General features: G+C 33.7%; 1 protein-coding gene across 1 annotated transcript in view; it reads right to left on the minus strand.

The window, feature by feature from the left end:
* Positions 1–21442, minus strand: part of LOC105329079 (HEAT repeat-containing protein 3) — a 30461-nt gene extending 9019 nt beyond the window's left edge. Inside the window, exons 1-7 of the mRNA XM_034482963.2 lie at positions 21052–21442; positions 14973–15145; positions 8438–8525; positions 4244–4344; positions 2343–2452; positions 1257–1400; positions 406–620 (exon numbers count right to left, since the gene is read on the minus strand). Of these exons, the coding sequence (XP_034338854.2) occupies positions 406–620; positions 1257–1400; positions 2343–2452; positions 4244–4344; positions 8438–8525; positions 14973–15145; positions 21052–21192 (972 nt within the window). The 5' untranslated portion in view covers positions 21193–21442. The remainder of the gene's footprint in view (positions 1–405; positions 621–1256; positions 1401–2342; positions 2453–4243; positions 4345–8437; positions 8526–14972; positions 15146–21051) is intronic.
* Between the last annotated feature and the right edge of the window lie 3607 nt (positions 21443–25049).

Genomic DNA, 25049 nt, shown 5'->3' on the forward strand with positions numbered 1-25049 from the left:
GGAGTATATCTTCTTTATTCCTCAAATACATAAAAAAACTTTGGTCTCATTTCCGCAGATTTATTGATAGCATGCATTGTTCAGCTCCTAACACTTCCTGTGGTTGTACGATCCCTAGATGGCTTTCCAGCTTTGCTCGAGACCATAAAAAATTCCCTTAATTTGTGAAGAAGTGTTGCAAAATTGCATATCATATTTTGTTAAATCTTAAAAAGTTTCTCTTTACTTGCAGTAGGTGTTTTGCAGTAGAATAGCTGTGTTTGTTGCTGTGATTTATTTATTTAATGTCTTATGAGTAGTATCACTCGGAGGAATGTGTTGGACTCCTTTTTTGTTGATCAGATATTTAAAACATGATCCGTAATGATGAGCCATGTCTTCAAGGTGTACAAAAGAGACACACACCTGACCAATATTTACAGTATGGGCTTTGCCCTCTTCTTCCCCTTCTGTAACCATGTCATCATCTCCGTTTTGTGAGCTGCTGTCATCAGAAGCAGATTTGGGGGCAGCATCCAAGGCATCCAAGGTTAAAACGTCGGCGACTGCTTTCAGTAATGAAGGGATCACACTTCCACCCTCACATCTACCACTTCCACAGCGTACATTCACCAGGATTCCTGTCAAGTTTCAACAATGAGATGACCAACTCTTTATTTCATGATATACCCATTAATTTTTCTTTCTCGATATTGTTAGTTTTACAGGGTGTGATCCAATTGACTGGATCACCTAACAGTGGTTTTCCAAATCCATATCACCCCTCTCTGAACCTGATGACATAGTACACAATAAATATCGTTTGCTTTTTAGTTGTTTTAAGGGTTTGTTTTAGAATGGCTTTGTTCCTTAAAAAAATCTTTCTACAATTGATTAATAAAAAGAAAGTTTTGTCATTTTAACTTTTCAATGAAAGGGAGTATAATAAATTTATCATCATAACAGTAACTTGATCCAAAGAGCTGGATCACATTTCGTTGCCAAGCATGGATCATGAGACTAAAAGTGATTGGACCCTTTGGATAAAGTTACTGTTGCAATCACATATAATGATAACACGATATTTTGCTTTGTCTGAATATATCAATGCCAACATCTTTGTAAACTACCAATACAGTATGCGCAGTACGCACATAGTGTTTGTAGAGTTGCTGCATGTATCTATTTTAAAGAGAGGCGAAATGGAAATTATTGCCAAAATCTATTTTTTTATGGCGTGTGCTGAAGCTGCTCTTCTCTTATGTAAAATTACCAACCTGTTGCAAGAGTTTTCAGAAGGACTAGATCAGAGGAGTCACTATTAAGTGAAACCAAAGAATTCAGCAGTTGGATAACATCTGGGTCTTCACAGATCTTTATGATGGGAGCATTATCTTCAGTTATGGTGTAGAGACAATTAGCTGAAAAAATATTAAACTTCAGCACAATGCTTTTAAAATCATCACTAAACAAGTGGCCAATGGGCTACTTCGCTCACTTGAGCAATAATAGAGTCTGACATAATAAAATCAGCTTTATGGAGATCTTAAGCAATCTTTGCATGAAGTAAGAACTTCCAATGTCTCTCAATAAGAAAGATATTGACCGGACACAAAAATATGCACTTTTTCTGCATGTGACCTTGACCTTGCCCAAATGACCTTTGGTCAAGGTCATGACACACCCTCAGATCATCAGCAATCTTTGTATGCATAAGAACTTCCAATGTCTCTCTATAAGAGAGATATGGACACGAATTTTGCATTTTTTTTCTACCAGTGACCTTGACCTTGCCAGGATGAGCTTGAGTCAAGGTCAAAACACACTCTCAGGTCATAAGCAATCTTTGTGTGAAGTAAGAACTTCCAATGTCTCTATAAGAAAGATATTGACCGGACAAAAAATATGCACTTTTTGGCCAGTTAAATGTCATGGCCATGTCCAAATGACCTTTGGTCAAGATCATGACACACCCTCAGGTCATAAGCAATCTTTGTGTGAAGTAAGAACTTCCAATGTCTCTCCATAAGAAAGATATGGAGGAGACACCAATTTTGCACAGACAGACGGACAGATGAAAAAGGTGATTCCTACATTACCCCCCACCCCCTCCCATTCGGTTTGCGGGGAACATAAGTTATAACTTATATGTTTGATCCACACAATATGGAAGAAGTTATATGCTTGACCTTCATAATATACAATAAGTTATTTGTTTGATCCATACAATATCTTTTTGACATACCCAATAAAGAATATAAATTATCTGTTTTACCTTCACAATATACAATGTTATATGTCTTGACTCACACAATATAGAATATCACGGTAGTTATTGGTTCATGGATTGATGGTTTACTTACCAGCAGTGATGGCAAGTTCTGCCCCATAAACACTGTACTGTAAGCCTGCACACACAATGGGAAACAGGTTCTCTCGGTTAAATATATCTAAAGCCTCTTCACTGCTTTCACTGTAAAATCCAGAAAAAGGTACTGTGCATAAACTGTTCTTTAATAAACAAATACAGTGGGGCCTCAGATATCCGGACGCCAGATAACCGGACGCTTCAGTTTACGGACGATTCTATTTGGGAACAGACTTTTTATACGTTATTTTGTCTCATTTATCCGGAGTTTCGTGTTCCGGATCCGGACGGTCTGTTTTTACCACAAAACACTGATTTACTACTAATCTTGCTTCATTTAACCGGACGGTAAAATATGATGATACCCTACTCAGTACAAAAGATTACCCCTGTCGATTAAGTTTCACACCTTTTTTACGTGCTAGACCCTCATGAGTAGCTTGTATAAATACACTGACTTCCCAAATCACTTTCAAAAATTGGAAAATTGTGAACAACAGTGTATCACACACATATCACACATGGACACAAAGAATTTAGCTAGATTTGGTTATCATTATTGTCCGGTTAATATTTCATGACAAAATAATAAAATAAAGCAGAGTTCTTTATCTCTTAAAAACGTTCATATCAACAGACAACTCTAGCATGTGTTACTATATGGTATGAAAGGCAAAAAAACCTAGTATCAACACTGGGAGCCATTGTATACAAATACATTATCATTCATTACAACAATAGACACATTTCAGATATCCGGACGCTTCACCTATCCGGACGATTGAACTCGGGAACGAAAGCGTGTGGATAACTGAGGCTCCACTGTATACCAGTACACATAAAATTCCTTAGCTTGATTTAACATGTTTGCAGAGGATGATATGGTTTTTACTATGACAGAATTTTAATTTTACACAAAATATCGTATATCAGGTTTTTTTTCCGCGTGCATCCAATTCCGCTTTGTTTGTGACAATTTCTGAATCGCGAAAAATAAATCAGCGTAAATTTGATACTAAGTTTTGCTTTCAAATAGAGTTCTCTCTTTCTTGATAAAGTAAACAGGTAAGTAAAAGTACAGTGAACTATGCTCAGTAAGTTTAGTTAGAGGTACAAATTGCGGGATCGGAGGACAAGCGCCAGATAATAGATTTGTAAGCCTCATTGTTTATTTAATAATCCATTGACAAGCTAATTAAAATGGTCGCTTTCCTTGCGTAAACCGTTGTCTAATTATACCAGAGCTACTTGTATATGTAACGGCACATGATCTATTTATTTATGACTGTTTGCGTGCCAGAAAATAATTATCAGTAATTATTTCACATTAAGGAAATCGTGTAAATGGTTTCATTGTCCGAATTTTTCATTACAAAGAGCGACAATTTAGATCCTTTTCCCCTCTTACCTCACAAGTTAAAACAATCGTGAATTATATTTTCAGTTTACTTTGAAATAATGAAAATTTGATTCGCGTAAATTTTATATACTGTTCTAGGCTCTGGTTCACGGAAAAAACATGACGCAGAAAAAAGCTTATATATGGTATAATTCATAAAGATTCATATAGACATTCATAGAAGGTGTGTACTGTAAATTCCTTATTTTACACAAGTACTTAATTTCAAATTAAATTGCTCTGCATCAAATTGTGAGAAAATAAAATCTCAAACGCCAAACTTTTATCAGTTTCATGTAACTTACATCTGTCCAAAAAATAAAAATGAGATTTTAAATTCTGCAATATGTACTTCTCACATATCTTCTTGATGAATATTAATTCCTTGAATTTAGCCAGGAATCTACAGTAACAACTGGCAAATTTTGCAAAGCAATTTCCTTAACTGCAAAGAAGGTCATAGTATGTCAAGTATCATTACTTAAAACAGACCATACCATAAATTCCACAATAGATGAACAGCTTCAGTAAAAATAGAAGAATTTAGAGATTTGTGCTTCTTTCCTGTTGGTGGGTCTGGCATCCAATTGCAACCATACTGAAAAGGGTACAGCAGAGGTTCATATCATTGTAGAATACAAGTCTAGACAGATAAAACAGAGGCCCACAGGAATTCATGCTCACCAGAGTACCATACCCAATAGCCAAAACATAGATCTGCCAAGGAGTCTTACAATCAGCTTTATATTCAGTCTAGAGTCTTTTGTGCAAAGCTTTCTAATCCTTCTTAGAATCAATTTTTAAATCTCGATGTCTTTGCAATGCATTCTCCGATTTTAAAACGGATTTCAAATTTGAATTTGCATGATATTATACAGGTAGATGACGACGAGAAGAACATTTTTGGTTCTATTATTGATTACAATTTATTGCTCAGTAAAGAGTTATAAAAAAAGAATTTAGATCCTTTCTGGTACCTAATTGAAGGGGTCAGCCCATTTTTTTTCAACACCAAATGAAAAGTCTTGTAAATATGAACATATTTTTTTTTCAACAAGTATTCAGGATTTGTTTTTTGTTCTGGAGATATCTTAAAAAAAGGTATTGGGTGCTAATCCTTTAACTCCCTACTGGAATTCAAGAATTCAATTAAGAATTAATAAAATATTTACTCTGTTACTTCATTAAAAAAGTAAAAAAAAAGTAGTATGCACCTTGACCTTTGACCACTTTGTCATTTTGACTGATCAAGGTCAACCTTTTAAATTGAAGTGGTAAGATGACCCTACAACGTAGAGTTTAAAAGTTATAAGTTTTTTTAACAAATTTAGAAACTTTCAGGGGCAATAACTGCTTTAAGGTGACATCGAATCATTTTGATATGAATGGATTGACGTCGATGTAACTATTTGACGTCATACTCTGAGATCAGAGTTGAACGGTGCATACCGAACTCTACATAACAATAGCAGATGATTAACAGAAAGGAGTGTGATATAACATCCGAAGATTGGCGGAGAGGGGTGTGATATAAGATTTATATCAGGGTTTATATCACAAGGGTAGGCGAATTTTCAGTTTATATCGCACAGGGCATAAAAGGGTATATTTTCTATAAGTATACAATATTTTACAATATTATATGAAACATTATCATGGGATACAATAATATAAAATTCAATATCATATTATTCAGCATTGTATCATAATGTACAATATGATACTATTACTTATTAGGTTAGTTACTGACTCACTACGGAAATATATTGGGTTGATCAATCTCATAGATGGCGAGGCGAAGCCGAGCCGTCTATGAGATTGATCAACCCAATATTTTTTTTCGTAGTGAGTCAGTAACTAACCTAATAAGTGTTTTGTTTTCCCGAAGAATATCAAGCGACATATTCATTCACAAATAGCGGTGATCTACGCTAAGCCATGTACAAGATGCCTTACATCTCGTCCAATTAAACTCATTTAAACTCTTCAAAATTATCAATACCACCTTTCAAATACGCTTAAAAAATCTTCGCTTCACCCATATTACTTACAATGTTTTGTTGCTATTTAATTTTAAACCTCTGCAGAGATTTGAGCAAATTTAGACGCTGCCATTTTGTTCTGCTCCAGACACAACAATGTGACGTCAATATTCAAAGGGCAACTACTCTAATTTTAAAAATAATCCCAAAGGGCCACTACTCTAAATGTTTTGAGGACTTACTGAACACGATTTCTGTGTTAAATAATATGAAATATCGAGATAAGTAGGTGAGGCGGCGGCCAATGACGGCCATATTGCCTAATATTAATCCTCAAAGAACCTACATAGAGATATATGAGGCAATCACGTGCCATGTTTAATCCAATGAAAATATGACATTTCAGTCCGAGGGAAAACAAATTACTACATCATGATACAATATCATATCATTACACACAAAAATTGATATCATATTGTACCATATTTTTACAATTTAATATATGATATAATATTGTAGCATATAAAACAATAGTATATCATCATACATCAATATTATATCATAGGAATCGTGTTATATCATTTTACAAAAAACACATCTATCCAGCAGGTTTGAATGAGGTCGTAGTTTTTTGGCATCCTTAATAATGGTGATTAGGCTCTGCATCTGAAGCAACCTCTGCGATTCATTTATATAATAGTTGAATCAACTATGCAAGTTTGAAATAGTACTGTACTTATATCTATTAAATATGTGACCTGTCCCAAAAAACTATACCTCATCCAGCATCCGAAACCTGTGGCTCAGATTCAGCATTCAAGCCTGTTAGGTGCATCAGTATCATAAGATGCATCATCTATGCAAATTTGGTGAAGTTAGGACCAGTAATAACTCAAATATAATCATCAGACTGCACCTGCTCTAAAAACTTTAACCAGCTCCAAAAACATTAACCTTCTCCAGCATCCGAAACCTATGGTTCAGATTCAGCATTCAAGCCTGTCAGTTGCATCAGTATCATAAGACACACCATCAATGCTAGTTTAGTGAAGTTAGGACCTGCAGTAACTTATCAAAGGGCACCTGCTCAAAAAACTTTAACCTGCACCAAAAACCTTAAACTCCTCCAGCATCTGAAATTCATGGCCCTGATTCAGCATTCAATTCTTTCAAGTTCATAAGTAGGTCCAGATGCATGATCCATGCAAGTTTGGTGAAGATAGGACAAGCAATAACTTAGATACAGGACCTGCAACAAAAACTTTAACTGAGTTCGGATTGGAGTAAAGCATAAGCTCCTCCCGACTTCATCTCGGTGACCTAAAAAATTTATCAGTAACTTTATAAACAAAACAATTATGAAAACTCATTAATACAAAGATTTTCAAATGACCTTAACCTTTGACCTTTATGTCATTTTGATCGGCCAAGGAAGACGCTTCAATTCCAAGAGGTGCGATGTCTCTAGGAGGAAGAGGAAAAAGTTGTAAGTGTTTTTATGGAATTTTAAACACTTTCAGGGGCAATAACTGCTTAAAGGGGGCCTCTGGTCCTTTCGGTATGAAAAATTGAAGGAGACTCTAATTGAACTTAACACATTAGTATAAGTTTCAAGTCTCTACCTCTTACGGTTTAAGAGGAGTAGCGATAACAAGGTTTTCATACACAAGGGCAATAACTTTGTAAGTTCTAGGAGTTATCAAGCAAAGGGTCATTTGTTACCATAAATTTGGTCAATTACATAAAGAAAAAATTGTTTCAATATCTCTAGAAATAAAAAAGATGTTCTTGGAAAAAAAGAGAAAACAAGGGCACCGCAAAGCAGAGCATCCCCTCGTGACATGACTTGTTAGAGGGAAAATGCATTATTTAGGAAAATACATGTAAATTTTTCAGATCAAAATGTATCAGATTAAAATAAATATGACACAAGTATTTCTAAAAACCACTTTGAATTCATAATATCTATTTTCTCCAAATCCCCAAGCTTTGTGGTGTATAAATTGGGGGGGGGGGGGGGGGGGGTTGTTGTTACATGTACATGATGGCACAGTTTTCCTATTCCTAGCAGAAACTCAACACAAGTACACATATGCTTTAAAGTTCAATAATTTTGATTCATTAAGTGACATTCATTCACTTAAAGTCAAACAGAAAATTACATGAAATGTCTATTGTCAAGTCGTACATAAAATTCATGTTTTAACTTCGCTGTTTTATGATAATTTAAAAAGTATTGAATCAATTGACTTGGAAATCATAAGGGTTTGTCCTTTTACCATGCCAAAGAAGTGTACAAAGTTTGATGAATATTCATTAGAGGGTTTTTTTTGGAATTTCGATAAAGAGCTGACAATGGACACACACACATACATACATACACACACACGCACAGCAGCGATGGTATATCACCCTCGCAACAAGTTGCGCGAGGGGATGAAAAAAAACCCACAAGAAATACAAAAGGTCTTTCACCTAAAAGGTGAAAAGACCTAAAAACATAAAGAACACAATCTTTCACCTAAAAGGTGGAAAGACCTAATAAATGGAACTATGGAAATTAACATTGTTTATGACGAATGAATTTTTGCATAAACCTTGATTTTTATTAAATGTCCATTTTCTAGTTATTTGTCTAGAGTAACTTTGTGTAAAATTTTAAAAAGCCCAAGATACATGTACTATAAATTGGATAAAATAAGATTTTACCTGTTTGAGAAAAGCCACAAGTGGTGTTAGAACATCCTTTTTCACCATCTCTTGACATACTGTCTCCCCACCGTCTACACTTAAGTTTCTATGAAGAAATGCCAAAGGTCAATGAATTTTTATTCTTTGAAAAAAAAAATTACTTGTCATAATTCATTTAATTTTTAAATGCATCTACTTGCATAAATTAATATGCCTCATTTTTTCCACACTCAGTAAAACATCAAACAATTTTGCAAAAGAGATACAGGTAAGAGTTAACAACATTTGTCATTAAAGGTCATATGAAACGATATCCTGACCATATTGAGTTATATACAGGAATGAGTTCATAAGTGCCTATTTAATAAGACTGACATTGTTTTTTGAATATTTTATGCAAAATGTGAGCGCCACAGTCGATCAAAATCACTTAACCGGGAAAAGGAACATTGACTTACGCAGCTTAGCTACCTTGCTTATGACGTCAGGAAGACCAAATGGTCTTATAAAGCTATGTTGTGAATACAAATATCCATGTCATTTTGTAGCATTTAAAAAAAAAAAAATACTATTTTATATAAAAACTTGTATAATTATACAATAATGAACCACGGCAGTATTTTTTCTCTCAAGAAATGAAATCATGTGCGTCTATATTTGATAGCGTGTACATATTCAGTTTAGAGACTGCACGGAGAATGAATGATTTTCTTCATAGATCTACATGCAAGTATAATATAATTTTAATATAGGCATGTATATATGTTTTATTTCAATCTTTTTAATGAAATTGTCAAATTCAAAAATAACTGATCGTTTTTCCCATTTGCACGTTCATGCAAATTATTAAGATTTTTTTCTTCTAAACAACTTATAGGCCTCGTGGTGTCTCATTCGCTTCACGATTAAATCGTTTGTTTCGCTTTCAAATTCACAAATATGTTACCATTCAATTATTTTTAGTCTAAGAGAAATTTCTTCAAATGTTTTGATTTTGAAACGTGTACTTGTATGTGCGGTGTTTTGATTTAATAACGTCTATGTGCGGTGTTTACTCACAGATCCCTTCGATCTCACTTTCTTCTGCAATTTTTTTTCTCGTTTTTTTATTATTACTGATGCTTGTTCTTTATAAAATTTGTTGATTATATTCACAGTCGTTCACAACTATTTTTATCAAACAACCGATTTAATTTACCGATAAATTTCTAAATCCCTAAATGTCATATTTCCACGATCTAATTTAATAAAACGTATATACATGTGTACACAAAGTATTTTCTAAAGATATTGCTACATGCATATATCAATAAGTCAGAAATTTATATAATTTTAAGATAAAATTTAAGAATAATTTTGTGGCATTTTACAGAAGCTCTTAAAAACAAACTATGTACACAATGCCTCAAACATTTTCATTGGCTTATACTTTTTTATGTGACAAAATAAATTAAATGAATTAAAATGCTTTAATTCCCTTTAAATGTAGCTCAATCATTATACGTATAGAAGAAGAAAATGATGTTTCTCTTTCAAAAGGATTAGGATAATTCATTAATCAGCTGTTAATGTTGGAGCATTTCTTTCGTTAAATTTTCACTGCAGTACGGGAACTTCACGTCTTCATCATGATCTTATTCTGGTGAGAAGCTGATATTAGATTTATTCATTAACGACCAATTAAAACTAAGTCATCTGTACTACGAAATCAAATGATCTCATTTGAAAAGAAAGACACTTTCATATATACAAAAACTACTAAAATCAAATCGATAAACTACTGTAAAACTAGTGGGTATTGTTTTTTTATACAAAAAAACACATGTCTCCCCTTCTCCCCAAGGATTGTAATATGGGGCAAATATAATTAGTGAAAAAGAATGAAGTCAGCTATATGTTAGATATCATCCATATTTGATACAAGTCATTATTGTAAGGAATATTTTCATGATAATTGACCCTGAGAACCAAAAAGGTCAAGGTCAAAAAGTTGGGTTTAGTTCACTTTTTCGCTAGATCGTCAAACTATGTTTTAAATTTAAAGTCTCTCTGTCAAAGAATTTTGAAGTTATGGTCTGGAAAAAAATGAACCTTTTTCTTAATTTGGCCTTGAGTTACGAGTCTGGTCAAGGTAAAAAAAAAATTAACAATATGTCTCATGGTATTTTAGTTCTTTGTTTACAGTTTGAAGTCCTTCTGTCGAAGTATATTTTAATTAAGGACGAGAATGTTTTTTCTTATTTGACCTTGAAAAAAATATTAGGCCTAGGTCAAATATTTTGGTGGGTTCCATCTAAGTTACTTACTATCTATCTGTGATACAAGTTAAAAGTCTGTATGTTTAAGGAATCTCATGTTATGATTCGTAGAATATTTTTTAGAAAATGAATTAACTTGAGACACAAGATTGGTCAAGGTCAAAAATTATGGAGGCGTGCACTCCTTCTCAATACCATCTACCTATGTTCCAAGTTTGAAGCCTTAATGTCAAAAGGTATCTAAGTTACCACCCAGACAAAATTTAATTATTTTTTCTTAATTTGACCTTCAGTAAAACAAGGTCAAGCAAATATTAATCAATAGTACACCTCAGTGTATCTTTATTGTTCTTTGTGTAAAGTTTGAAGTCCTTCTGTCAAAGAATATTTAGGAGGTGAACAATGAATTTTTTTCTAATTTGACCTTGAAATAAAATTTTTAGGTCAAGGTCAAAATTTTTGTTAAGGTTCAACTAGACTATATACCATCTATCTATGATACACGTTAAAAGATTGTATGATGAAGGAGTCTTGTGTTATAGTCCAGACTATATTTTTTATAAAACGCTTGACCTTGAAAAAGAAAATAGGTCAAGGTCAAAAAATTTAGTGGCATGCACTCCTTCTTAATACCATCTACCTATGTTCCAAGTTTGAAGTCTTAATGTCAAAAGGTATTTAAATTACGACCCAGACAAAATTTAATTATTTTTTCTCAACTTGACCTTGAGTAAAACAAGGTCAAGGTCAAATATTTATGAATAGTACACCTCAATGTATCTTTATTGTTCTTTGTGTAAAGTTTGAAGTCCTTCTGTCTAAGAATATTTAAAAGGTGAACAATGAAGTTTTTTCTGATTTGACCTTGAAATAAAATTTTAAGGTCAAGGTCACAAATTTTGGTAAGGTTCAACTGGACTATATACCATCTATCTATGATACACGTTAAAAGATTGTATGATGAAGGAGTCTTGTGTTATAGTCCAGACTATATTTTTTATAAAACGCTTGACCTTGAAAAAGAAAATAGGTCAAGGTAAAAAATTTGGGTGGCATGCACTCCTTCTTAATACTATCTACCTATGTTCCAAGTTTGAAGTCTTAATGTCAAAAGATATTTAGATTACGACCCAGACAAAATTTAATTATTTTTTTCTCAATTTGACCTTGAGTAAAACAAGGTCAGGGTCAAATATTAATCAATAGTACACCTAAGTGTATCTTTATTGTTCTTTGTGTAAAGTTTGAAGTCCTTCTGTCAAAGAATATTTAGGAGGTGAACAATGAAGTTTTTTCTTTTTTGACCTTGAAATAAAAATTTTAGGTCAAGGTCAAAATTTTTGGTAAGGTTCAACTGGACTATATACCATCTATCTATGATACCAGTTAAAAGTTAGGATGTTTAAGGAGTCTTGTGTTATAGTCCAAACTCTATTTTTTATAAAACGCTTGACCTTGAAAAAGAAACTAGGTCAAGGTCAAAAATTTGGGTGGCGTGCACTCCTTCTTAATACCATCTACCTATGTTCCAAGTTTGAAGTCTTAATGTCAAAGTGTGTTTAAGTTACGGCCTGGACAAATTTGGATGAAGAAGAATAAGAAGAACTAGACACGATCCCGTTACGAGCAACGAGGAGGTCTTCCGTGCGATTTTTTGAAGGTTATATGACCTTGACTTTGATATTTGACCCTTTATCTCCTTATTGGGGCAAAAAAAAAAATTGATGGTTGAATTTTATTAGGAACATCATTCTTAGCATTTTATTCTATATTGATTTTCAAAATAATGTTTTTTAAAATATTTGTTCTGTTTGAGGTATGTTATCAAAGTTTGGTACTTCTGGCCCCTTAAAACCCATTAAAACCCCTTAATACGGAACACATGATAAAATAATTATAATATGTTGTTAAATAAATGTGAGATGAACATTTTTGCTTCCTAAACATATAACAAAAAAATTTTCAGTAAAGTGCTATGGAAGAAAGACTTTAGAGCCCTTTTGGTCCCTAAATTGAAGGGCCAGCCCCTTTTTGTTGGCATCATACGAAAGTTCTTTTGATATTAAACATATTTTGTTCAACAAGTGTTTAGAAATTCTTTGCCGTTTTTGAGCTATCTGGGATATGACGTTTTAGGGGCCGACCCCTAATCTCTTTATTGGGGCCAGATAACGAAAATTTTATGATTGAATATTGTTTAAAACATCATTCTAAACATCTTTTATTCTCTATTGCTTTTCAAAATATTTGTCCTTTTTGAGATATATTCGATCGAAGTTTTGGACTTTTGGCCCCTTAAAACCCCTAATTACGTAACGCATAACAAAAAGTTTTATGATGTATAGTTTTATTAGTGAAAGATGAACATTTTTGCTTCTTAAACATATGACAAAACATTACTCAGTAAAGTGCTATGGAAGACAGACTTTAGAGCCCTTTTGGCCCCTAAATTGAAGGGCCAGCCCCTTTTTCTTGGCATCATACGAAAGTTCTTTTGATATTAAACATATTTTGTTCAACAAGTCTTTAGAAATTCTTTGCTGTTTTTGAGCTATCTGGGATATGATATTTAAGGGGACGACCCCTAATCTCCTTATTGGGGCCAGATAACAAAAATTTTATAATTGAATATTGTTTAAAACATCATTCTAAGCATCTTTTATTCTATATTCCTTTTTAAAATATTTGTCCTTTTTGAGATATATTCGATCGAAATTTTGGACTTTTGGCCCCTTAAAACCCCTAATTACGTAACGCATAATAAAAATTTTATAATGTATAGTTTTATTAGTGAAAGATGAACATTTTTGCTTCTTAAACATATTACAAAACATTTCTCAGTAAAGTGCTATAGAAGAAAGACTTTAGAACCCTTTTGGCCCCTAAATTGAAGGGCCAGCCCCTTTTTCTTGGCATCATACGAAAGTTCTTTTGATATTAAACATATTTTGTTCAACAAGTGTTTAGAAATTCTTTGCTGTTTAAGAGCTATCTGGGAAAGGACATTTTAGGGGCCGACCCCTAATCTCCTTATTGGGGCCAGATAACGAAAATTTTATGATTGAATATTGTTTAAAACATCATTCTAAGCATCTTTTATTCTATATTGCTTTTCAAAATATTTGTCCTTTTTGAGATATATTCGATCGAAGTTTTGGATTTTTGGCCCCTTAAAACCCCTAATTACGTAACGCATAATAAAATTTATAATGTATAGTTTTATTAGTAAAAGATGAACATTTTTGCTTCTTAAACATATTACAAAATATTTCTCAGTAAAGGGCTATGGGAGAAAGACTTTAGAGCCCTTTTGGCCCCTTATTTAAGGGACCAGCCCCTTTTTCTTGTTATCAAACGGAAGATCCTGTAAATATAAATTTTATTTGCTCTATATGTTATGGTAAAATATTTTCAGGAAAGGAGATAAAGAACGAAAACCATTAAAAATTACGTCGTTTTTTTAAACTCGATTTTCGGGTCCAGGCGAGCTTCGACGCCTTTGAAGCCAGACACCCACAAATGCCTTTAAACACATCTACAATCTTTTGTCTACAATCCCTGAAAATTTAAATTCAATATCTTTTTTCGTTTAGGAGGAGATAGCAGGACAAAATGACCCTCTAAAAATCACTAAAACGTCAATATCTCCCGAACGGAAATGACGTCATTAAATTAAAAAATTATATATAAGGTTTTTATCAATATCTACAAGATCTGAAATTTTCACGAAAATCGGTAGTCGTTTTCAAAAAATCGCTTGTACAAAAAAGCGTAAGAAAAAAAAAAAAAAATAAAAGGGAAAAAGAAACAAAGCAATAACAATAAGGTCTTCCGTTGGAAACAGAAGACCTTAATAAGAAGAAGAAAAAGAAAGTCGACAAAAACAATATGTCTCCCCTTTGAAAGGGGAGACATAATTACACTAGTTTTAATACATTGTTTACATCGGTGGGTCTGTGTGACGTCATAAATCCACAAAATCAAGAACGATAAGTGGGGAAGAATTTTTTCAGGTACTGAGTTTTCATGGTTATTTCTCAGAAATGCATAGGCAAAAAAATCTTACTTCACATATTTTAACATTTGTTTATACCAAGTTTTATAATTATGAAAGAAAATCAGTGTTAAAAAAATCGTTTCAAATGACCTTTAAATTTTGGAAATCATTTTCTAGTAATTGTAAAACAAATCATTTGCATGACTAAGGCTAAATGTATTTACTAGTAATCAAGCATCTTAAATAACCAAATATCATTCATTTAGTACATGTATTTAATGCAACATGCGATTCTAACCTCAGTGCCCCAAGAGCTTTGACTTGAATCTCAGGGTTTTTGTCTAAAATTACTGGAGCTAAGATTTTTACAATGTTGTTCTGCAAAAGAAGTTTAACAGCACTAGGCTGGGATACAAGGTTAGCTATTGTTGTGCAACTGCATTCTCTTTCCTCTTCAGATGGCCCATTTAGCTAAAAATACAAAAAAAATTAAACTAGAAAATCTGCATACCAGTTCTCATTCAAAGAAATTTTTTATCACAAAGGGAACAGGTTGAAATGAATGCATAGTCACCAATTTAGGGGTGCAACAATACACTTGCCTCACGATATGATACGTATCACGGTACAGACAATATGATACGATATGTATCGTGATACTTTTGATGTGCTTTAAAAAAATAACAAATAAACAATTACGCATATCACCATGGTCACTGTGTAGATAATCTATAGACATGTAAAAGTGGTTATCTACACTGGTGGTAAAGAACGCATTTTCGACCGTTAAACATTACGTGTGGGTGTTAAATATGCAGTCGCGTGTTCAACCGTGTATAATTTATGCGGTCATTGTTTTAATCATCTTGAATGAGTTATTCCCCTTTGAATACTACATAAGTTAATTAGTAGTAGTTTTGACGCATGAATAAATGATGAGTATTTATTGAGAACATCTGAAGTTATTGTTACATTACAGGACTAAAACCTGAGTATTGAAGAATCCCAGTCAGTCAAGATGTCTATTTTGAATTATTTTAATGTTTCGAATAAACAAGAAAAAAGATGTCACCGAATCCCGATCGAACTCCAGAAAAACGGACCTTAATTGAAAAGTGAAATGAACTAGAGGTACTGTGAGCAAGCTCACAATCGATACCCCCCGCTAAGAAAAATTAAATATTTAAACATTTTAAATTATTGGTATACTGAGCCGGATTTTTACCAAAAAAAATTTTTCCACAAATTTTTTTTTTCCTAAAAAAAAAAATCATCAGGGCAGGCCATTTTCATAGCGACGGGGATGAGAGACTAAAAATAGTTTTATGTGGCCTGAGACAGGCAAGTTTTGTGTCAAATTTTAGCTTCTAATATTTCAATTAATACAAGATATGACACGGACAGAATTAAGCATTTTTGAAACAATTACCTTGAACTTCATCAATTGACCTTGGGTCAAGGTCATGACACACCCTTAATTCATAAGCAATCTTTGTGTGAAGTAAAAACTTCCAATGCTTCCCGTTAAGAAAGATATGGACCGGCCACAAATTTTGCATTTTTTCTGCCAGTGACCTTGACCTTTCCCAAATGACCTTGGGTCAAGGTCATGACAAACCCTTAGGTCATGAGCAATCTTTGTGTAAGGTAAGAACATTAAATGCTTCTCCATAAGGAAGATATGGACCGGACAAAAATTTCGCACTTTTTCTGCCAGTGACCTTGACCTTGCTCGAATGACCTTGGGTCAGGGTCATGACACACCCTTAGGTCATAAGGAATCATTGTGTGAAGTAAAAACTTCCAATGTTTCCCCATAAGAAGGATATGGACCAGACACGAATTTTGCATTTTTCTGCCAGTGACCTTGACCTTTCCCAAATGACCTTGGGTCAAGGTCATGACACACCCGTAGGTCATAAGCAATCTTTTTGTGAAGTAAGAACTTCCAATAATTCTCCATAAGAAAGATATGGAGCGGACACAATTTTTGTATTTTTTCTGCCAATGACCTTGACCTTGCCCGAATGACCTTGGGTCAAGGTCATGATACACCCTTAGGTCATAAGCAATCTTTGTGTGAAGTAAGAACTTCCAATGTTTCTCCATAAGAAAGATATGGACTGGACACGATTGCACAGACAGACGGACGGACAAGGTGATTCCTATATACCCCCCCAAACTTTGTTTGCTGGGGGTATAATAAAATGCATTGGGGCGGCCCATTTTCAGAGGGGCGGGCAGGGATGAGAATCTAAAAATTAGTTTTATGGGGCCTTTGTTTATTTATTTCACAGGGCTCGACATTAACGCTTGTCCGGTACCAGTTAAAAAATATACAGACAAGTGAATATTGCTTGCCACTTGTCCGTCTGGACAAGTGCATTTTTATTTAAAGAAGTCTCCAACATTTTAAAAAGTAAAGAAAGTTTTGTGATAAGTTTATCCGTAGTCCCGTTATAAGTTTATCGATTAGTTATTTTGAATTTCGATCCCGACTTCAAATTGAAATGCAATTGAGTTACTCTTGATCGGGATTGAAGTTCACTAATTACAAACAACTTTCAATATTGAACTGTAAAGGTGTGGATCTTAGTTCTTTCAAAGTACCAAACACACAAGTTATCAAAAAGAAAGGAAGAACAGGTAGCAAAGATAAACTTAAGGATTATGGAAAGAAATGTAATTTATTTTAGGTTTCATTCATCATTGATAGACTATGATGACCTTCCATGTTTAGTTTAAAAAACAGCTGAGAAATCAATATACATGTATTTTAAAACCTGATGCTAAATTTAAAATGTCTTGTAATTTGCCATGACAAAGCTACAGCTGACAAATCATATTTAATGTTATATGGAACCAATACATTTAGGAAAGACACTAAGTTTCCATTGAAGAAGTCAGCTTATTAAATACGGCAAGAATAATCAATAAATGACTTTATTTTAGTAATACAGAACTGTAGTTTTCAAGTTGACAATATTTGATCTTTAATATTGAAATTTTTTTGGACAAGTGAAGTTGAAGTTCGGACAAGTAAATATCTTGGTCACTTGTCCGAATGGACAAGTAGGAAAAAAAGTTAATGTAGAGCCCTGCTTCAATGCATGTAAAACATTCAAAAATCTGTTTTTCGATTTCATTTTGTCATTAACTTCTTGTTTGTTCTATTATCGTCCACTTATCTCAACAAGATTCATTGAAACTGCAAAATTTTGAGGGATGTCTCTTCCAAATCTCTGCATGTGGGAATGAATTGGATAATTAAACAAGTTCATATTTTGTGGGATTTAAACCATTTAAAGGGACTTGGACACGATTTAACTTAAAATTTTCAAATTTTATTTTTTCCATTTTCAATGTTTATACTGATAAATATAGAAGTTTATAATGCTATGTCAAAATTTGAGATTCAAATATCAAGTTATAAGCAAGTTACAGAGTTCATAATCCTTTGTTTTGTAAACAAGGCTCGAATATTGTTATTTTTACATATGTGTTGTATTGTTGTAAGTTTCAATCAAATTTATCTTTCTTTTGTTTATAATGGTATTTATGAAGATACTGAATTAGTTTAAATTGTTTTTTTCATGTCATTTTGTCTAAGAAATGGTAATTCTCTACAATACATTTTTTGTAAACAACTATAAGACTCGAGCTTTGTTTACATTACAACCAATTCTTACATCTGTATCTCACTCGTAACTTGACTTTAACATTCAATAATTTGGTCAATCATTTAAAATGCACCAGTAAACCATTTTATACATAAAAAATAAAAATAAAATTTTTGATCTCAAATCGTGTCCAAGTCCCTTTAATGGTAGGAAATAACATTTTACGTTGATAGGAATTTAAAACAATGTTCAATAAAAAGTTGAAGCTGGGAGTTGATTTAATTCAGCATATTTCTATCGGAACAGCTCGCCAAAGTTGGGGCAGATTTTATTAAATCTATGTGTTGCACTGTTCTGAAATTCGACAGGAAACCCACGTGAACATTTTTCAGTCTCGACGAATCTCCCTAATATTATCCTATATTATTTCGTTGCATGTCTAGGGACTCTACCTCGCCATGCTCACATTTCAAACATAGTCTACGTGAATTAAACGTTTGTCTTGACTGATGTTAAATGACCATACAAAGAAAGCAATAGTGTGACAAGAATCAGTTAAAAATTCTTAAAACTCCGATCCCGATATTATATACACTTGGCTAAAAAAATATCCACGTCTAGTTGGGCATTCGTACAAACAAGTTTGTTTGCCCATGCCAAAAGTTATGCGTCTCGGGCATTCGGTTCAAACTAGATGTTCGAAAATACTTCTTCACAAACCGAGTAGCTTACACATGGATCAGCCTTCCTGACTATGTTGTATCTGCCATAAAAGTCAAGACATTTGAAACAGGCTAGACAGATACTGGAAGAACCATCCAATGAAATACAATTACACTGCAGATTACGGACCAGTAAGGGGAAATGACCAAGCTATTAGGGCTGGGACGATTCTGTACTTTGCCGATTCGGTACATATCACGATGCATGAGATGCGATGCGATACATATCACGATACATTGCAACTAAATGAAAACATGAATAAGGGTTAAAAATTTATTCAATCTGTCGGTGTATTACCCCATGTCCAAAGTTATTTTGATATATTAAAAATGAGCACTGCACAATTTACAAATTACTTTAGTCTCATATACACTACTTTTTCATAAACAGGTAATCCTAAAGTTGTCCACACTCCACATTTAGCTTCCTAACAGTTTTGACAACTTTACGAGGTTTTCCGCCATCTTTGTACTTTCATATTAGGCACACAGACTAAAAATAGCCAATATATGAAGCTCAGATATTTTTGGAAAATAAAAAAAAGTTTGCCTAGGTATCGTTGTATTAATGGTAAATGTATCGATCCAAATATTGTCAAAATAAATACCGTGATGCACCGGTGCATTGGTGGATCATCCCATCCCTACAAGCTTAGTGACACAGCCTGATGAGACAACAGAGATGAACATAGAGGAGCAGCAGCCCCTGCGTTCATAAGGAACGTAGTTAAACGCAGGTATCTGGTAAACTCGGCATTAAGTAAATTTAGCATATGGTGATTTCGGCATCCAAATGCCGAGTTGACTTCTTATCTATTTATTTTGGCCCTATTATCCAAATGGATGAATTCAATCAAACAGGTTGGGCACCAACCCCCGTTTAGTGTTTGGAGTCCCATTTGGTGGTTAAATGCCTGAACGGTATACCTACTTTACCAACCAAATGGGACTCATTTGTTGTTCAACTCGGATTACGTTTTTCTGGAGGAAAGGCGCATCACGTTTATTACCGGGGCAAGTACTCTGACATGTTTGCTTCATGATTAAACATTCGTTTAAAAAATTTTATGTGTCGATTTTTCCGCACACGTGTTTTAAAAAAGGCCGTGATGAAATGCTCCTCGGAAGTCGCATATAAACAAAGTGTTTATGTCTTCTAAAAGATCGATTTTAATCAAAGTACGACATGGCCTCATTCCTTGAACTCTGTACTTTCGATTTCTATCATCCAGGCAAGTGAAAAACAATTGCAGCCAATTAAAAGAATGATCTTTAGGTGCGTGTCATAAGCTAATTTAGGTATGGAGCCCCGTTCGCGCTTTATTAAATTTCTCAGTAAAACTGACTTAAGATCTTAACTAACGAAATTTGTTTTGTTATAACATAAATAGTGACTTATTACCTTGTACTTTCGGTATTATTTTCATAATCATACTTTACTTTTGTCCAGGAATTTTACTGAAGAAATGTACGATTGGGCCTCCAAACCTAAATTGAGCTTTCGACGTACATCACTTAAGAACACCGATTTCATTTACTGCAATTGTTTTCCACTTGCCCGGATGATAGAAATCGAAAGTACAGAGTTCAAGGAATGAGGCCATGTCGTACTTTGATTAAAATCGATCTTTTAGAAGACATAAACACTTTGTTTATATGCGACTTTCGGGAGCATTTCATCACGGCCTTTTTTAAAACACGTGTGCGGAAAAATCGACACATAAAATTTTTTAAACGAATGTTTAATCATGAAGCAAACATGTCAGAGTACTTGCCCGGTAATAAACGTGATGCGCCTTTCCTCCAGAAAAACGTAATCCGAGTTGAACAAAAAATGAGTCCCAATTGGTAGGTAAAATAGGTATACCGTTCAGGCATTTAACCACCAAATGGGACTCCAAACACCAAACGGGGGTTGGTGCCCAACCTGTCAATGCAAAAATACTTAAATGGTGTCAGCACTTAAAAAAGGAGAAGAAGAAATTTGATTCGTTGTGTTATCGCAGACAATGACACTGAGAATCCTAAAATATACCTTTTCTATCAAGGACTGGACGATGCCACCATTTGACGAGATATTATCTTGCTCCAACTCATTTTCTGCCTCTTTCACACTGATTAAAGCCGTTGGTTTAGGTCTGTCAATTTTAAACTTTTTATGTCTTGTTTTCCCCATAATTGACAAGTACGACACCTTTTTTTTTTACATCGTTTAAATCATTGTAAAAAAAAAACTATGTCAAAACCATGTGCACAACCCCATCATGATCATGATGATGTTTTCCCTATCACTTCCGGTATAATACTCAAAACCGTTCTTTCGCATTTCAACTAAAAGAACTCTATCTTTTGCAGGTAAAGTAATTAAAAATGTTGTAAAACATTTTCAAAATATCGTTTTTGTTGTGTAAAATATTGTGTAAATATGCAGAATAACCTAGAGCAATCGCAACTTCTCGGGCCTTTCCGGCAAGCTCGGAAAAATCGCTGATACTAAAACAAGTCCCACGGAGAAAACAAGTCCCACGTAAGTCCCACGCAAGTCCCACGGCAAATGCGGCTATATATCAATACAACAGTTATTGATTATGTATAAATATGATAAAATAATCATAATTCACAAAACAAAATATTTTAAAAGCTTTTATTACGGATTAATCGACGAAAAATCAAAGATGTTGGTAAAGATAGATAACTCGTACGTAGAATTCATATGTACATATTTATTGATTAACATTAAATTAGTAAAAAAAACTTACGCAGAATCCATAATCTGAACGCCTGCCTGAAGGCTAATTTTAATTTCTATTTTTTTTGTACGTTAATCTTTTATTTCACTGTACTAAAAATATTGCAAAGATTGCAAAGATAGAATTATTCATATCTTTACGCAAATTTAGAAAAAAAAACGCGCGAAAGACAAAATGAAGGGAAAACCTTAACGCAAAATTCTTACGACTGTCGATTTAAAATGCACGCCTGCCATTTAGTAAAGTCATTTTTATTTGTATAAACTAATTCATAAATCATTTCAGATGGCTATAGAGTTAACATTATGTTCAGAACTCCACTTATTGCTGTGATTAATTTATTATATTACATGAAGTCGGGTGATATGAGTTTTATATATATTAATCGGTTTATAACCCTTTTTAAGTTTTACCCATTTTTTAAAACTAATTTAACATAAAATTTTGATGATTATGCCTGTCATTGAGGCTCTTATGATAAATTATAATACAGTGAAAGTGAACAAGTCGATACGAAACACCCAAGGAATATGTATATGTGTAAATAGAGGATATCTATATTGTGTGATTTTATATTTGCTTTATCCAACGAGTTGAAATGGTGTATATATTCGCGAGGCTTGCCGAGCGAATATAACCATTTCAACGAGTTGGATAAAGCAAATATAAAATCACACAATTATAGATGTTCTATTTATCTCATACAATTTGATTTATATTATGAAGCTTTTGAGACAGTCCCTTGTGTGACCCAAATTGTTTTTTTTTTCAAAGATTAAAAACGATGATGCAACGTTGTGTTATGCGGCTATTGTGACCTTGCGCAATACAATTTAGTACGTCATTCCTGAGATAAATCTAACTGTTTTAATGTAAAGTTTCACTGAAATAAACCTTAAAATAATTTTTTAGCTCTAGATAATTTTTCTTAGGGCTTTTTAACTTGATTAAATGGAAATTCCGATTAGAAGACTTGAATAATCAAGTTTGTTGACATACACAAAGTTGCGAATGCTCGTTAGTTTGAATTGACTCGAACGAGGAACAGGTGTTGATGCATGATGTTTAATAAAACAAACACTAGGCTAGCCTTATGATTCAAAATTGAAAATAGTGAATAAGGATGCTTACTGGTGGTGGAATAAAAGTCTCATGAAACATTATTTCGGTAAGTTCTTGTATGTAATCACAACCAGAGCGCTCTGTTTTCATCGCGTCGTCAGGATGAACTCCTTGATAGTTTTTGTAGTTTTATAAATTTCACAAAGCAAATTGAAAGTTGGAAGTGGGCTAAATTTATGAAAAATCTTGACAAACAAGAAAAAAAGGGTCTTGTGGTTACGGTTATGAATAACTTTGCAAAAAAGGTGGGGGGGGGGGCTAACCTCCCCCCCCCCCTCACAATAGCCCCCCGGTTCCGACGACTGTGCTACGCAGTTATGTGTTTTCCTTCATATTTGTAATTTAAATCTTTGACAAAATCAATTTTATATTAATTTTTGTAGTAGATATAGTTATGTTGAAAGTACTAGCAAATCTTCAAAAAATAGGTCACTGAAGCGTTGAAGCGAGGGGCTGTGTCAAAAGTAGTTCCGACCGGAAGTATTTGATATAGCATCACCCGTGTGATATAGCAAAGGTTTATCACACGGGTAATATACACCACACGTATGAGATAAACATGTATACGCATTTATTTATCCGTGTCGAATACCTATATTAATGAATGATATGCATATGATTTTTTCATTAAATGAATAAGAATTCAATAAGATTTTTGATACGTAATAAGAACCATGCGTTCATCCAGAGTATTTTTGAGGGGGTAGGTTTGTCGGGTGAGGGGGTCGAGGCATATTTTTGGTAATTTTCCGACGAACATTTAAGAAATTTGATTATTTTTTCTAGGGGGCGGGGGACTCCACCTCCGAATCCTATCTAGATCAGCTCATGAAAAAAAGTATGTGAGTGAAAATCTCCTACAAAGCCAAAGAAAAAAATCTTACATCCACTCCAAAAAATTAATGAATGGTGACTGAAATAAATATTTGATGGAAGTCCATGAGTTATACATGTACTAACATATACTAATACATGTATTTGTTATTAAATTGGTATTGTCAGCAAGAACATTTTAGTCTACGGCAGCTTATACTGTTCATGAGGCTGTTCCACGATCATTGGGTCTACAAAGAAACCAACAGAGATCGTCATATTAGGAAACCGAGTAAAAAAAAATTATAATCGAGAAACAGTTTACCAAGTTAGCCGAGAATTCGGTTCTTTTTAAAAATATCTCCCATTGAGCTTTAAAAAGTTAAATCAATTATTTTTTATATATATAAGTATCAATTATTTCGACCAAACCCTGAGCAATTTTTTTTCAAAGTGCATTAACATCGACGATATCGACGCACTTTGAAAAAATAATTTTTAAAGTGCGTTGACTTGGTCCTAAAATTAACGCACTTTGAAAAAAATAAATAAATCACACTGAACAGAATGAATCTAAGATCGAGAAATGTTTTACATTTAATAAAAAAAGGGTCAAGAATAATGCATGCATTAATAAATATTATTGATACTTCAGTGTATATACATGCATTAATTGACATATGCAGATATTTTTCATACGACAATCAATCATTCACTTCACTTTCCCTTAAACGGGACCATCGTCACATTATCTCTACAAATCATGATCATGTACTAATTACAAAATAACTTGCTCATTATTTCCGTTACAATATTTGGAGCTAGTGGGGGGGGGGGGGGGGGGGGGTACATGTCCAAAGATGATTGGTGATCGTTGACTCTACCTATACACGTGTATACACGTGTTAGTTTCTTGTATATTCTGTGTGAATTGAACGGTTTTTTGTCCCTTAAGAAACAATAGGCGTTTACCTACCTGTATATTGGAAGACGACCGTGAAGCACGCCGTGTACACAACCCCACTCCCCCCTCTCTCTCGCACGCACGCACGCACGCACACACACACACACACACACACACATGTATAGCGTCTGAACGTACACCTTATTATTAACTACATGTACTAAGTGTTCAAAAGGACTATTATAAACCTTGTAGTCCGCTTTTATTATCCCCGTTGATAGAGCAAGGCCGCTACATGCAACAGGATTATCAGAGTTTCTGGCACCAAATTGAAACTTATATGTAATCTATATAAGGAATAAGGAATCATTCTTTGAGTATTATGAGGTGATAATTTTGGTCGGGGCGTGATCAAATCCAATAAAGCCCGAAGGGCTTTATGAT

This window comes from Magallana gigas, chromosome 3 (genome assembly GCF_963853765.1).
Source record: "Magallana gigas chromosome 3, xbMagGiga1.1, whole genome shotgun sequence".
NCBI classification, from domain to species: Eukaryota; Metazoa; Mollusca; class Bivalvia; order Ostreida; family Ostreidae; genus Magallana; species Magallana gigas.